General features: G+C 51.9%; 1 protein-coding gene across 1 annotated transcript in view; it reads right to left on the bottom strand.

Annotated features, from left to right (window-relative positions):
- The window catches only part of LOC140399395 (V-type proton ATPase subunit S1-like), a 35,547-nt gene extending 29,499 nt beyond the window's left edge, over positions 1–6,048 (bottom strand). The window contains exon 1 of the mRNA XM_072488974.1: positions 5,898–6,048. Coding sequence (XP_072345075.1) covers positions 5,898–5,998 — 101 coding nt within the window. The 5' untranslated portion in view covers positions 5,999–6,048. The remainder of the gene's footprint in view (positions 1–5,897) is intronic.
- Positions 6,049–16,438: the final 10,390 nt, after the last annotated feature.

Raw genomic sequence — 16,438 nt, 5'->3', positions numbered from 1 at the left:
TGTAGAGGGAGCTTTACTCTGTATCAAACCCCGTGCTGTACCTGTCCTGGGAGTGTTTGATAGGGACAGTGTAGAGGGAGCTTTACTCTGTATCTAACCCCGTGCTGTACCTGTCCTGGGAGTGTTTGATAGGGACAGTGTAGAGGGAGCTTTACTCTGTATCTAACCCCGTGCTGTACCTCTCCTGGGTGTGTTTGATAGGGACAGTGTCGAGGGAGCTTTACTCTGTATCTAACCCCGTGCTGTACCTGTCCTGGGAGTGTTTGATAGGGACAGTGTAGAGGGAGCTTTACTCTGTATCTAACCCCATGCTGTACCTGTCCTGGGAGTGTTTGATAGGGACAGTGTAGAGGGAGCTTTACTCTGTATCTAACCCCGTGCTGTACCTGTCCTGGGAGTGTTTGATAGGGACAGTGTAGAGGGAGCTTTACTCTGTATCTAACCCCGTGCTGTACCTGTCCTGGGAGTGTTTGATGGGGACAGTGTAGAGGGAGCTTTACTCTGTATCTAACCCCGTGCTGTACCTGTCCTGGGAGTGTTTGATGGGGGCAGTGTAGAGGGAGCTTTACTCTGTATCTAACCCCGTGCTGTGCCTGTCCTGGGAATGTTTGATGGGGACAGTGTAGAGGGAGCTTTACTCTGTATCTACCCCCGTGCTGTACCTGTCCTGGGAGTGTTTGATGGGGACAGTGTAGAGGGAGCTTTACTCTGTATCTAACCCCGTGCTGTACCTGTCCTGGGAGTGTTTGATGGGGGCAGTGTAGAGGGAGCTTTACTCTGTATCTAACCCCGTGCTGTTCCTGTCCTGGGAGTGTTTGATGGGGACAGTGTAGAGGGAGCTTTACTCTGTATCTACCCCCGTGCTGTACCTGTCCTGGGAGTGTTTGATGGGGACAGTGTAGAGGGAGAATTACTCTGTATCTAACCTCGTGCTGTACCTGTCCTGGGAGTGTTTGATGGGGACAGTGTAGAGGGAGAATTACTCTGTATCTAACCCCGTGCTGTGCCTGTCCTGGGAATGTTTGATGTGGACAGTGTAGAGGGAGCTTTACTCTGTATCTAACCCCGTGCTGTTCCTGTCCTGGGAGTGTTTGATGGGGACAGTGTAGAGGGAGCTTTACTCTGTATCACACCCCGTGCTGTACCTGTCCTGGGAGTGTTTGATGGGGGCAGTGTAGAGGGAGCTTTACTCTGTATCTAACCCAGTGCTGTACCTGTCCTGGGAGTGTTTGATGGGGACAGTGTAGAGGGAGCTTTACTCTGTATCTAACCCCGTGCTGTACCTGTCCTGGGACTGTTTGATGGGGACAGTGGAGAGGGAGCTTTACTCTGTATCACACCCCGTGCTGTACCTGTCCTGGGAGTGTTTGATAGGGACAGTGTAGAGGGAGCTTTACTCTGTATCTAACCCCGTGCTGTACCTGTCCTGGGAGTGTTTGATGGGGACAGTGTAGAGGGAGCTTTACTCTGTATCTAACCCCGTGCTGTACCTGTCCTGGGAGTGTTTGATGGGGGCAGTGTAGAGGGAGCTTTACTCTGTATCTAACCCCGTGCTGTGCCTGTCCTGGGAATGTTTGATGGGGACAGTGTAGAGGGAGCTTTACTCTGTATCTACCCCCGTGCTGTACCTGTCCTGGGAGTGTTTGATGGGGACAGTGTAGAGGGAGCTTTACTCTGTATCTAACCCCGTGCTGTACCTGTCCTGGGAGTGTTTGATGGGGGCAGTGTAGAGGGAGCTTTACTCTGTATCTAACCCCGTGCTGTTCCTGTCCTGGGAGTGTTTGATGGGGACAGTGTAGAGGGAGCTTTACTCTGTATCTACCCCCGTGCTGTACCTGTCCTGGGAGTGTTTGATGGGGACAGTGTAGAGGGAGAATTACTCTGTATCTAACCTCGTGCTGTACCTGTCCTGGGAGTGTTTGATGGGGACAGTGTAGAGGGAGAATTACTCTGTATCTAACCCCGTGCTGTGCCTGTCCTGGGAATGTTTGATGTGGACAGTGTAGAGGGAGCTTTACTCTGTATCTAACCCCGTGCTGTTCCTGTCCTGGGAGTGTTTGATGGGGACAGTGTAGAGGGATGTTTACTCTGTATCACACCCCGTGCTGTACCTGTCCTGGGAGTGTTTGATGGGGGCAGTGTAGAGGGAGCTTTACTCTGTATCTAACCCCGTGCTGTACCTGTCCTGGGAGTGTTTGATGGGGACAGTGTAGAGGGAGCTTTACTCTGTATCTAACCCCGTGCTGTACCTGTCCTGGGAGTGTTTGATGGGGACAGTGTAGAGGGAGCTTTACTCTGTATCTAACCCCGTGCTGTACCTGTCCTGGGAGTGTTTGATGGGGACAGAGTAGAGGGAGCTTTACTCTGTATCTAACCCCGTGCTGTTCCTGTCCTGGGAGTGTTTGATGGGGACAGTGTAGAGGGAGCTTTACTCTGTATCTAACCCAGTGCTGTACCTGTCCTGGGAGTGTTTGATGGGGACAGTGTAGAGGGAGCTTTACTCTGTATCTAACCCCGTGCTGTACCTGTCCTGGGACTGTTTGATGGGGACAGTGGAGAGGGAGCTTTACTCTGTATCACACCCCGTGCTGTACCTGTCCTGAGAGTGTTTGATGGGGACAGTGTAGAGGGAGCTTTACTCTGTATCTAACCCCGTGCTGTACCTGTCCTGGGAGTGTTTGATGGGGCAGTGCAGAGGGAGCTTTACTCTGTATCTAACCCCGTGCTGTACCTGTCCTGGGAGTGTTTGATGGGGCAGTGCAGAGGAGCTTTACTCTGTATCTAACCCCGTGCTGTACCTGTCCGGGGAGTGTTTGTTGGGGACAGTGTAGAGGGAGCTTTACTCTGTATCTAACCCCGTGCTGTACCTGTCCTGGGAGTGTTTGATGGGGCAGTGCAGAGGGAGCTTTACTCTGTATCTAACCCCGTGCTGTACCTGTCCTGGGAGTGTTTGATGGGGCAGTGCAGAGGGAGCTTTACTCTGTATCTAACCCCGTGCTGTACCTGTCTTGGGAGTGTTTGATGGGGACAGTGTAGAGGGAGCTTTACTCTGTATCTAACCCCGTGCTGTACCTGTCCTGGGAGTGTTTGATGGGGACAGTGTAGAGGGAGCTTTACTCTGTATCTAACCCCGTGCTGTATCTGTCCTGGGAATGTTTGATGGGGACAGTGTAGAGGGAGCTTTACTCTGTATCTAACTCCGTGCTGTACCTGTCCTGGGAGTGTTTGATGGGGACAGTGTAGAGGGAGCTTTACTCTGTATCTAACCCCGTGCTGTACCTGTCCTGGGAGTGTTTGATGGGGTCAGTGTAGAGGGAGCTTTACTCTGTATCTAACTCCGTGCTGTACCTGTCCTGGGAGTGTTTGATGGGGACAGTGTAGAACGAGCTTTACTCTGTATCTAACCCCGTGCTGTACCTGTCCTGGGAGTGTTTGATGGGGACAGTGTGGAGGGAGCTTTACTCTGTATCTAACCCCGTGCTGTACCTGTCCTGGGAGTGTTTGATGGGGACAGTGTAGAGGGAGCTTTACTCTGTATCTACCCCCGTGCTGTACCTGTCCTGGGAGTGTTTGATGGGGACAGTGGAGAGGGAGCTTTACTCTGTATCTAACCCCGTGCTGTACCTGTCCTGGGAGTGTTTGATGGGGTCAGTGTAGAGGGAGCTTTACTCTGTATCTAACTCCGTGCTGTACCTGTCCTGGGAGTGATGGATGGGGACAGTGTAGACGGAGGTTTACTCTGTATCTACTCCGTGCTGTACCTGTCCTGGGAGTGTTTGATGGGGACAGTGTAGAGGGAGCTTTACTCTGTATCTAACCCCGTGCTGTACCTGTCCTGGGAGTGTTTGATGGGGAGAGTGTAGAACGAGCTTTACTCTGTATCTAACCCCGTGCTGTACCTGTCCTGGGAGTGTTTGATGGGGACAGTGTAGAGGGAGCTTTACTCTGTATCTAACCCCGTGCTGTACCTGTCCTGGGAGTGTTTGATGGGGACAGTGTAGAACGAGCTTTACTCTGTATCTAACCCCGTGCTGTACCTGTCCTGGGAGTGTTTGATGGGGACAGTGTAGAACGAGCTTTACTCTGTATCTAACCCCGTGCTGTACCTGTCCTGGGAGTGTTTGATGGGGACAGTGTAGAGGGAGCTTTACTCTGTATCTAACTCCGTGCTGTACCTGTCCTGGGAGTGTTTGATGGGGACAGTGTAGAGGGAGCTTTACTCTGTATCTAACCCCGTGCTGTACCTGTCCTGGGAGTGTTTGATGGGGACAGTGTAGAACGAGCTTTACTCTGTATCTAACCCCGTGCTGTACCTGTCCTGGGAGTGTTTGATGGGGACAGTGTAGAACGAGCTTTACTCTGTATCTAACCTCGTGCTGTACCTGTCCTGGGAGTGTTTGATGGGGACAGTGTAGAGGGAGCTTTACTCTGTATCTAACCCCGTGCTGTACCTGTCCTGGGAGTGTTTGATGGGGACAGTGTAGAACGAGCTTTACTCTGTATCTAACCTCGTGCTGGACCTGTCCTGGGAGTGTTTGATGGGGACAATGTAGAACGAGCTTTACTCTGTATCTAACCCCGTGCTGTACCTGTCCTGGGAGTGTTTGATGGGGACAGTGTAGAGGGAGCTTTACTCTGTATCTAACTCCGTGCTGTACCTGTCCTGGGAGTGTTTGATGGGGACAGTGTAGAACGAGCTTTACTCTGTATCTAACCCCGTGCTGTACCTGTCCTGGGAGTGTTTGATGGGGACAGTGTAGAACGAGCTTTACTCTGTATCTAACCTCGTGCTGTACCTGTCCTGGGAGTGTTTGATGGGGACAGTGTAGAGGGAGCTTTACTCTGTATCTCACCCCGTGCTGTACCTGTCCTGGGAGTGTTTGATGGGGACAGTGTAGAGGGAGCTTTACTCTGTATCTAACCCCGTGCTGTACCTGTCCTAAGAGTGTTTGATGGGGACAGTGTCGAGGGAGCTTTACTCTGTATCTAACCCCGTGCTGTACCTGTCCTGGGAGTGTTTGATGGGGACAGTGTCGAGGGAGCTTTACTCTGTATCTAACCCCGTGCTGTACCTGTCCTGGGAGTGTTTGATGGGGACAGTGTAGAGGGAGCTGTACTCTGTATCTAACCCCGTGCTGTACCTGTCCTGGGAGTGTTTGATGGGGACAGTGTCGAGGGAGCTTTACTCTGTATCTAACCCCGTGCTGTACCTGTCCTGGGAGTGTTTGTTGGGGCAGTGTAGAGGGAGCTTTACTCTGTATCTAACCCAGTGCTGTACCTGTCCTGGGAGTGTTTGATGGGGACAGTGTAGAGGGAGCTGTACTCTGTATCTAACCCCGTGCTGTACCTGTCCTGGGAGTGTTTGTTGGGGCAGTGTAGAGGGAGCTTTACTCTGTATCTAACCCCGTGCTGTACCTGTCCTGGGAGTGTTTGATGGGGACAGTGTAGAGGGAGCTTTACTCTGTATCTAACCCCGTGCTGTAGCTGTCCTGGGAGTGTTTGATGGGGACAGTGTAGAGGGAGCTTTACTCTGTATCTAACGCCGTGCTGTACCTGTCCTGGGAGTGTTTGATGGGGACAGTGTAGAGGGAGCTTTACTCTGTATCTAACCCCGTGCTGTACCTGTCCTGGAGTGTTTGATGGGGACAGTGTAGAGGGAGCTTTACTCTGTATCTAACCCCGTGCTGTACCTGTCCTGGAGTGTTTGATGGGGACAGTGTAGAGGGAGCTTTACTCTGTATCTAACGCCGTGCTGTACCTGTCCTGGGAGTGTTTGATGCGGACAGTGTAGAGGGAGCTTTACTCTGTATCTAACCCCGTGCTGTACCTGTCCTGGGAGTGTTTGATGGGGACAGTGTAGAGGGGGATTCACTCTGCCCCCGGATCTCCGCACTCACCTCTCGGTGGACCAGGCCAGCACCGGGACCTGGTCGGTGCCCCTGCCCCGGCCCAGCGCTGCCCCCAGGGCTGCCGCCACCAGCCAAACTCCCGCCGCCATTTTGTGGATGCTCCGCCGGCGCCTCGACTGCGCATGCTCTGTTCCGGCGGGCCGCCTGCCCATCATCCCTCTCCCCGCCCCCCTCCGCCGCCGCTGCTCCTGGTTGGGCGCAGCCGCGGTCAATCATCAGTCCCGTCTCCGCCCCGTGACGTCCTGCCGCTCGGCCGCCCAACCAGAGGCGCATATCTGCCCCTCCCTTCCTTCCCCCATCCCCGTAGGAGGGGGGGCCGGTGTCAATCAAACATCTGCGCGCCCCGCCCACTCAGGCGTCGGGTATCATCACGTGAGCATCTCGTGACGTGCCCCGCCCTCTCCCTGGATTGATCCAGCTCCCTTTCCGCTTCCCACCCCCTCCTGTCAATCACATTCCATCACCAACCTCGACCCGCCGCTTTGAATAAACCATTGGACTCGTGGCCCCGCCCTCCACTCCGCATTGTGACTTCATGGAGCCGACGGGTTGGGACACGGGATTGGTCCAACATCACATCAATCACCGTGGAGTCACGCCCCTTCCCTCTCCTCCCCGCGGCGAGCCGAGGGGGGGCGGGGCCATCATCGCTCTGCACCGCGGGTTCGAGTCCCGGCTCCCGGGAGCGCCACAAATAAACCCCAATTTCTTCTTAAATTTTAGAGTACCCAATTCACTTGTTTCAATTAAGGGGCAATTCTGCGTGTTCAATCTGGGTTGTGAGGGCGAAACCCACACAAGCAGAAATAAAAATCTCGCATTTTATCTGGTGCCTAGCAACACCACTGGACCCCCCCTCCCACAGTCTTCCCCCACTTTCGTACCTTTCCCCCAGCCTAATAAGTGTGAGCACTCGCAGCAGCGCAACGCACCGGGTCAAATATCAAGCTCATATCAAAGCTCCAAAACCTAGGACTTGGCTCCTCCCTCTGCAACTGGATCCTCGATTTTCTGACCCACAGACCACAATCAGTAAGAATGAACAACAACACCTCCTCCACAATAGTCCTCAACACCGGCGCCCCGCAAGGCTGCGTACTTAGCCCCCTACTCTACTCCCTGTACACACACAACTGCATAGCAAAACTTGGTTCCAACTCCATCTACAAGTTTGCTGACGACACGACCATAGTGGGCCGGATCTCGAGTAACGACGAGTCAGAATACAGGAGGGAGATAGAGAATCTAGTGGAGTGGTGTAGCGACAACAATCTCTCCCTCAATACCAGCAAAACTAAAGAGCTGGTAATTGACTTCAGGAAGCAAAGTACTGTACACACCCCTGTCAGCATCAACGGGGCCGAGGTGGAGATGGTTAGCAGTTTCAAATTCCTAGGGGTGCACATCTCCAAAAATCTGTCCTGGTCCACCCACGTCGACGCTACCACCAAGAAAGCACAACAGCGCCTGTACTTCCTCAGGAAACTAAGGAAATTCGGCATGTCCACATTGATCATAGATCATACAGTGCAGAAGGAGGCCATTCGGCCCATCGAGTCTGCACCGGCTCTTGGAAAGAGCACCCTACCCAAGGTCCACACCTCCACCCTTTCCCCATAACCCAGCAACCCCACCCAACACTAAGGGCAATTTTGGACATTAAGGGCAATGTATCATGGCCAATCCACCTAACCTGCACATCTTTGGACTGTGGGAGGAAACCGGAACACCCGGAGAAAACCCACGCACACACGGGGAGGATGTGCAGACTCCGCACAGACAGTGACCCAAGCCGGAATCGAACCTGGGACCCTGGAGCTGTGAAGCAATTGTGCTATCCACAATGCTACCGTGCTGCCCAAATTGACTCTTACCAACTTTTACAGATGCACCATAGAAAGCATCCTATCGGGCTGCATCACAGCCTGGTACGGCAACTGCTCGGCCCAGGACCGCAGGAAACTTCAGAGTCGTGAACACCGCCCAGTCCATCACACGAACCTGCCTCCCATCCATTGACTCCATCTACACCTCCCGCTGCCTGGGGAAAGCGGGCAGCATAATCAAAGACCCCTCCGACCCGGCTTACTCACTCTTCCAACTTCTTCCATCGAGCAGGAGATACAGAAGTCTGAGAACACACACGAACAGACTCAAAAACAGCTTCTTCCCCACTGTCACCAGACTCCTAAATGACCCTCTTATGGACTGACCACATTAACACTACACCCTGTATGCTTCACCCGATGCCAGTGCTTATGTAGTTACATTGTATATGTTGTGTTGCCCTATTATGTATTTTCTTTTATCCCCTTTTCTTCTCATGTACTTAATGATCTGTTGAGCTGCTCGCAGAAAAATACTTTTCACTGTACCTCGGTACACGTGACAATAAACAACTCCAATCCAAAATGCCGGAAAATTGGTTTTAGAATGGACGGGTTCTTCTGGTGGGGTGGCACAGATGGGCCAAAGGGATCCCGTCCTGCGCTGCCTCCCGGCTGTGGAGTGAGCCCACCCCCAGCCGCAGCCCCACCTCGGTGAATGGCAGAGCAGAGTCGACGGGCCGATTGGCTCACGACAGCTCCTGCGTCTGGTATGGGCCTGCGCTAAGTGGCACCTCTCCTTGGGCTTCAAGGTGCCTGCCGTACCTACGGTCCATGTCTCTGAGCCATGGAGGAAGGCTATAAGGATCACAGACCAGTAACCGACAATTGCCGGACAGGATATCCCAAACACTTTTTTAAAAATTTGCAAGACTGTGAGGAGAGGGGGGGGGGGGGGGCAGCACAGTGGTTAGCACAGTTGCTTCACAGCTCCAGGGTCCCAGGTTCGATTCCCGGCTTGGGTCACTGTCTGTGCGGAGTCTGCACGTTCTCCCCGTGTCTGTGTGGGTTTCCTCCGGGTGCTCCGGTTTCCTCCCACGGTCCAAAGATGCACAGGTTAGGTGGATTGGCCAAGATAAATTGCCCTTAGTGTCCAAAAAGGTTGGGTGGGGTTACTGGGTTACAGGGATACGGTGGGCGTGTGGGCTTATGTAGATTGCTCTTTCCAAAGAGCTGGTGCAGACTCGATGGGCTGAATGGCCTCCTTCTGCACTGCAAATTCTATGTTCTATGAGAAGGATACTTCACTCCAGGAGTGATTCCACTCAGAAAATCGGGATATGTCATATAAAAACAAACATTGTCATGAACACAGTATTAGTCTACTTTAACATCATAGAAATATTGCTTACAATTACCAGCTGAACAATGCTTAACCATAAAAAGAGACACTTTAATTTCTAACCAAAACCTCGTTTAAGCAAAATCCATCACAGGGCCAGAACCCACTTTTAAATGAAGCTCGCAAACACAGGATTACTTACGATCTCTAGGTACGGAGATCTTTGAAAGGTTGCTTGGAGAGGAAGAGAGAGAGATATTCTGTCAGAGTAATGCCGAATCTGACTGCCTTCTGCAGAAGCTGCAATTCAGCTCTCAGCTTCCAGCCAAAACTAAAAACTGCCTGCTATAGACCTGGCTCCTCCCATTACATACAACATTGTTATTACACTCAAATCCCATGACCTATTTAAGTTTAAACACAATGGGCGAGATTCCTCGGTCCCCCATCCACGTGTTTCTCATCCATGTGCCGTTTGCAGGTACTGCCACTGCACGCCACATCGAAACCCGATAGTGTGAGTGCACTGCCAACATGAAAAGTGAATCCCGAGTACCAGAGAATTCCGGCCAATGTCTCCAATTACCTTTTCCCAAAAATCATAACCATTAGGCCTCTCCTTGGAAATATAAATGTGGCTTGAAATAATGATGACCTCACGTTTACAACATCTTTTTTTTTTAAAATATATTTTATTGAAAATTTTTTCCAAACAACAATTTTTCCCTCTTACAAAGCAAACGAAACAATAACAAAACATAAATTTTTTACAATACACAGGTAACAAAACCCCATTGTCTATTGACCTAAACTAAACTAAACCCTCCCCCCTCCCCCTGGGTTGCTGCTGCTGGTCATCTGTCTTCCCTCTAACGTTCCCCTAGGTAGTCGAGAAATGGCTGCCACCGCCTGGTGAACCCTTGAGCCGATCCTCTCAGGGCAAACTTTATCTGCTCCAGTTTAATGAACCCCGACATATCGTTTACCCAGGCCTCCAGTCCGGGGGGTTTCGCCTCCTTCCACATGAGTAGGATCCTGCGCCGGGCTACTAGGGACGCAAAGGCCACAACATCGGCCTCTTTCGCCTCCTGCACTCCCGGCTCTTCCGCAACTCCAAATAGAGCTAACCCCCAGCCTGGTTTGACCCGGGCCTTCACCACCTGCAAAATCACTCCCGTCACTCCCTTCCAATACCCTTCCAGTGTCGGGCACGCCCAAAACATATGTGCGTGGTTTGCCAGGCTCCCGCCACACCTCCCACATTTGTCCTCCACTCCAAAGAACCTGCTCAATCTTGCCCTCGTTATGTGTGCTCTATGTAGCACCTTAAATTGAATCAGGCTAAGCCTGGCGCATGAGGAAGTGGAATTTACCCTGCTTAGGGCATCAGCCCACATACCCTCCTCTATCTCCTCCCCTAATTCTTCTTCCCACTTTCCTTTTAGTTCACCCACCGACTCCTCCCCCTCGTCCCTCATCTCTCTATAAATCTCTGACACCTTTCCCTCTCCGACCCACACCCCTGAAAGCACCCTGTCCTGTATCCCCTGTGTCGGGAGCAACGGAAATTCCCTCACCTGTTGTCTAGTAAACGCCCTCACGTGCATATATCGCAGGAAATTTCCCCGGGGCAACTTATACTTTTCCTCCAATGCTCCCAAGCTCGCAAAAGTCCCATCTATAAATAAATCTCCCACCTTCCTAATTCCCAACTGGTACCAGCTCTGAAATCCTCCATCCATTCTTCCTGGGGCGAACCTATGGTTGTTCCTGATAGGGGACCCCACCAGGGCTCCCCGCACCCCTCTCTGTCGCCTCCACTGTCCCATATGTTCAGTGTTGCCGCCACCACTGGGTTCGTGGTAAACTTTTTAGGTGAGATCGGTAGCGGCGCCGTCACCAGCGCCTCTAAACTCGTCCCTTTACAGGACTTTCTCTCCAGTCTTTTCCACGCCGCTCCCTCACCCTCCATCATCCATCTACGTATCATTGCCACATTGGCGGCCCAATAGTAATCACCCAAGTTTGGTAGTGCCAGTCCTCCTCTATCCCTACTACGCTGAAGGAACCCCCTCCTTACTCTCGGAACTTTCCCTGCCCACACGAAGCTCGTGATGCTCCTATCTATTTTATTAAAAAAGGTCTTGGTGATTAGTATAGGGAGACATTGAAATTCAAATAAGAACCTCGGGAGGACCATCATCTTAATTGCTTGCACCCTGCCCACCAGCGATAGAGGCTGCATGTCCCACCTCTTGAAGTCCTCCTCCATTTGTTCTACCAGCCGTGTCAGATTAAGTCTGTGCAAGGTTCCCCAGCTCCTAGCGACGTTTACAACATCTTAATTGTACCTTTTGCAGCCACCAACATCAGAAATATATATTACTGCAGGAAAAACATACACACGCTAATCCTGCCGGAGGGTCAGTGTTGAGGGATCATCGCTCTGTCAGAGGGTCAGTACTGAGGGAGCGCCACACTGTGAGAGGGTCAATGCTGAGGGAGCGCCGCACTGTCATAGGGTCAGTGCTGAGGGAGCGCCGTACTGTGGGAGGATCAGTGCTGAGGAGTGCCGCGCTGTCGGAGGGTCAGTGCTGAGGGTGCGCCGCACTGTCGGAGGGACAGTGCTGAGGAAGCACTGCACTGTTGGAGGGTCAGTGCTGAGGGAGTGCCGCACTGTCAGAGGGTCAGTACTGAGGGAGCGCCACACTGTGAGAGGGTCAGTGCTGAGGGAGCGGCGCACTGTCATAGGGTCAGTGCTGAGGGAGCGCCGCACTGTGGGAGAATCAGTGCTGAGGGAGTGCCGCGCTGTCGGAGGGTCAGTGCTGAGGGTGCGCCGCACTGTCGGAGAGTCAGTGCTGAGGGAGTGCCGCATTGTCGGAGGGTCAGTGCTGAGGGAGTGCCGCGCTGTCGGAGGGTCAGTGCTGAGGGAGCGCCGCACTGTCGGAGGGTCAGTGCTGAGGGAGCGCCGCACTGTCGGAGGGTCAGTGCTGAGGGAGTGCCGCACTGTCGGAGGGTCAGTGCTGAGGGAGCGCCGCACTGTCATAGGGTCAGTGCTGAGGGAGTGCCGCACTGTGGGAGGATCAGTGCTGAGGGAGCGCCGCACTGTCGGAGGGTCAGTGCTGAGGGAGTGCCGCACTGTCGGAGGGTCAGTGCTGAGGGAGTGCCGCGCTGTCGGAGGGTCAGTGCTGAGGGAGCGCCACGCTGTCATAGGGTCAGTGCTGAGGGACGCCGCGCTGTCGGAGGGTCAGTGCTGAGGGAGCACCGCACTGTCAGAGGGTCAGGACTTAGGGAGCGCCGCACTGTCAGAGGGTCAGTACTGAGGGAGCATCGCACTGTTGGAGGGTCAGTGCTGAGGGAGCACTGCACTGTCGGAGGGTCAGTGCTGAGGGAGCGCCGCACTGTCGGAGGGTCAGTGCTGAGGGAGCGCCGCACTGTCGGAGGGTCAGTGCTGAGGGAGCACCGCACTGTCAGAGGGTCAGTACTGAGGGAGCGCCGCACTGTCGGAGGGTCAGTGCTGAGGGAGCACTGCACTGTCGGAGGGTCAGTGCTGAGGGAGCACCGCACTGTCAGAGGGTCAGGACTTAGGGAGCGCCGCACTGTCGGAGGGTCAGTGCTGAGGGAGCACCGCACTGTCAGAGGGTCAGGACTTAGGGAGCGCCGCGCTGTAACAGAGTCAGTACTGTCAGTACCCGAGGACCTTTTCTTCCCTCTCTGATCTGTATAGTTGAAAAAGACCAGTGTGTGCGGTTGCCCCCAGTGTGGTGGGGCCAATATTTGCCTCTCAACCCCTCCATCCACGTCCACTCCACTCATCAGGTCATGAAGCAGCCCCTTGCCCTCTCCTCCCTGCTCACCATCCATGGCCCCAAATGATCCCTCTGGGGGTGGAGGCTGCTTTCAGTTAATCCACCTCCACACTGGGGGTGGGGGTGGAAGGAGGGTACCAACACAGACTCGCCGACCGTTTAGTGGACGCATCTGTTCCGTGCCCAAGCGTGACCAGTCACCCCCCCCGCCCCGCCCTGCCAGCTCGTCACCCACCGTTTGAATTCACCACCTTGTTCCTCGCTCCGACCTCTCTGTCCTTGTTCTGCCATGCCGCGCTGATCAAGCTCAGTGTCAGCTGCAGGAACAGCGCCCCACCCTCTGAGGAGGGATGTCACTGCCCTTCCGGACTCAACAGTCTGTGCTCCGAATCTGGGTCTTGCCTCCTGCCCCCGCCCCGGACGGCTGGAAGCTGATGGCGATGGTTCTGCAGCACGCCATTCGCACCTCCTCTGTCCCCTTTCATGCATCCCGTCAGCATCTCCTTTCGCTTGGCAGCATCATCCCTGTCAGTAGGTTAAGCTCTCCTATCAAACCTTCCTTTTTGCCCTCTCTGCTGCCGGGTGCACTTAAAACCCATCAAACGATTAAAACAAACGTTAACTCTGCTTTTTCTCTCTCTCACTCACTGCAGTAGCTGCCTTACCTGCTCAGAATTCCCAGCACGTTCCGTTGGTATTTGCCACTCTGCTTGCATGAGGGAAATGGACAGCGGGGCCAAGGGCAGGATGCAGCTCTCCTGTGATGCCTCCTGCTGTCAAATTGCCTGCTGGCGCGCATTATCCAGGCTTCTGACTGGAGAATGGCTGCACAGTGTCCCAGTGCCCACTGTCATGTGAGAGTACCTTTAAGAAATGGGTGTTTATAAATGGGTGTGTATATAAATATCTGTAGTGAGAGTACCTTTAAGAAATGTGTGTTTACTACTACAGTGATGTCAGGGAGTGGGAGGAGCTGCGCTGTCTGTCAGCTTTTTACTTTCATTTTAGGCAGTTTGCTGCAGGGTGTGTTTTAGTTTCGTTTTGAGTGTTGGAGCTGAAGCCAGACCAAGCAGGTGTACTGCGGTTCTCTCTGCCATAAAAGACTATCTCTTGATCATTTGGTGAATTCAGAATTATAAATGTTCTCAGTAGTGAATGTAAACCTAATGTGCTTCTGTTAAAAGGTGTTTCTTTTGTCTTCTGGATGTTGTTTGGGTAGTTATTAAGGTGTTTATCAAATAGCTGCAGTGATGTCAGTGTGTGGGTGGAGCTGGGCTGGCTGTCTTTCACTTTCGTTTTTGAGCAGGTAGCTACAGTGTGTTTTAATTTCGTTTTCAGAGCTGGATAGCTGCAGGCAAAGCAAGCAGCTGTATAAGGATCTCTCTCTGCAATCTAAAGACTGTCTCCAGATCATTTGAGGATTTCAAAGTAATACCTGTTCCTGTAGAGAATTTAAACCTGCTGTCCTTCTGCAAAAAGGGTCTTTTGGTCTTATGGATGTTGTTAGGAAAGTTATGAAGGGTTACTTATAGAATATTGCATCTGTGGGGATTATTGGTGCTGATAGTTGTTAAGATGTTTACTGTGGGTTTATAAAGGGTTAACTGGATTCATAAATAAACATTGTTTTGTTTTAAAAGTACTTTAGATCTCTGTTGCATCACACCTGTAAAGTAGGCCCTTGTGCTCCCCATACCACAATCTATTAAAAGTTGTGGGTCAGGTGAATTCCATGATAGACTTTGGTGTTCTGTAAACCCTGGCCCATAACATTAACACTGCAATGAAGTTCCTGTGAAAATCCCGTAGTCGCCACACTCCGGTACACAGAGGGAGAATTCAGAATCTCCAAATTACCTAACAGCACGTCTTTCGGGACATGTGGGAGGAAACCGGAGCACGCGGAGGAAACCCACGCAGACACGGGGAGAATGTGATGTCTCCGCACAGACAATGACCCAAGCCGGGAATCCAACCTGGGACCCTGGCGCTATGAAGCAACAGTGCTACCCACCGTGCTGCCCTGGTCGGAGGGTCAGTAACCACTGTGCTCCTATTGACGCCCTCCGGCAGCATCAACACCTACTTGGGGAGAGTAAGTTCCAGATTTCTGCTCTGTGTGAGGAAGAGCTTTCTGACATCCCCACAGAACAGCCTGGCTCCCGTTTTAAGGTTCTGCCCCCTCCACTTGTGCTGGACTCAAACGCCCAAACAGAGGAAACAGCTTCTCTCTTCAATCCAATCAAATTGTTCCATTTCCTTTGTTCACATTTCATTTCCTTTCTTTTATCATTTTGAGTCTGTGGACCCATTATCGGGATGTGCCTTTAAGCAGAAGACTCTGTTAAAACGGCCTGCTTGCCAGGACACGGTGTTCCCAGGGTTTGTGTTTGGAAAGGAGAAGCCAGACTCTTCAGCACCGAGTGGATCTTAGGCTTGGAGGGACTCGGTTCAATATGTTAACTGGCAACCAGAGGGCTGGCCATGGACAGTGTTCTGCCTGACAACAGTCAGTGATTGATTCCTGCATAATGCTTTTTGAGAGAGCGTTGAAGAAGTGTTTAGACCTTGGAAGTGAAAGGAACTCTCTCTCTCCCGCTTGCTGAAGTGAAAGAAAGGCTCTCTTGTTCTGAAAGCAGTGATCCCCTGGCACATTCTTTGCTGTGAACCTGAAATGATGCTGAGTCTGCAGAGAAGGTAGACAACCTTGTCAGAGAAAACCACTTCAAGTCTAAGTACCAAAACAAAAGCCTGAACTTCAGAAAGACATTAACTGGAAGTCATTCCAATGCATCTGAGATCCTTATCCTTTTATTCTTATTAAAATGTTCTTTCCCCTTCCACAACTCTTTCTCCTCTGTGTTGTTTGTCTGTGTGGGTGTGTAGAGAGTGGGGCGCGTTAGAAAGAGGGGGCTGGGAAAGTGGTCATAGATTGTTGGTTACATTTTCTGTCCGTTTTATTATAATAGACTTAGTAGAGTAGATTTATTATAATAGAATGAGTAGACTGGGACTGTACTCAGTGGAGTTTAGAAGGATGCGGGTGGATCTTATTGAAACATATAAAATTATGAAGGGAATTGATAGGATAGATGCGGGCAGGTTGTTTCCACTGGTCGGGAAAGCAGAACTAGGGGGCATAGCCTCAAAATAAGGGGAAGTAGATTTAGGACCGAGTTTAGGAGGAACTTCTTCACCCAAAGGGTTGTGAATCTCTGGAATTCCTTGCCCAGTGAAGCAGTTGAGGCTCCTTCATTAAATGTTTTTAAGAAAAAGATAGATACCTTTCTAAAGAATAAAGGGATTCGGGGATATGGTGTACGGGCCGGAGAGTGGAGCTGAGTCCACAAAGATCAGCCATGATCTCATTGAATCGAGGGGCCAGATGGCCTACTCCTGTTCCTAGTTCTTATAATACTGTGTATAATAAAAGGTTACGTGTTTTTTAAAGTTACAAACCAGGTGACTGTAGTTTGTTGGCTCAATCAGGGACTTCGGTTATTTTAAATAAAATCTAATTTCACCTGTGTTGTAACTCGGGGTTAAGTGGGG

This window comes from Scyliorhinus torazame, chromosome 22, assembly GCF_047496885.1.
Source record: "Scyliorhinus torazame isolate Kashiwa2021f chromosome 22, sScyTor2.1, whole genome shotgun sequence".
Taxonomy (NCBI): Eukaryota; Metazoa; Chordata; class Chondrichthyes; order Carcharhiniformes; family Scyliorhinidae; genus Scyliorhinus; species Scyliorhinus torazame.
Note: the sequence above shows the minus strand (reverse complement) of the source record. Positions and strands in the feature narration are given on the sequence as shown.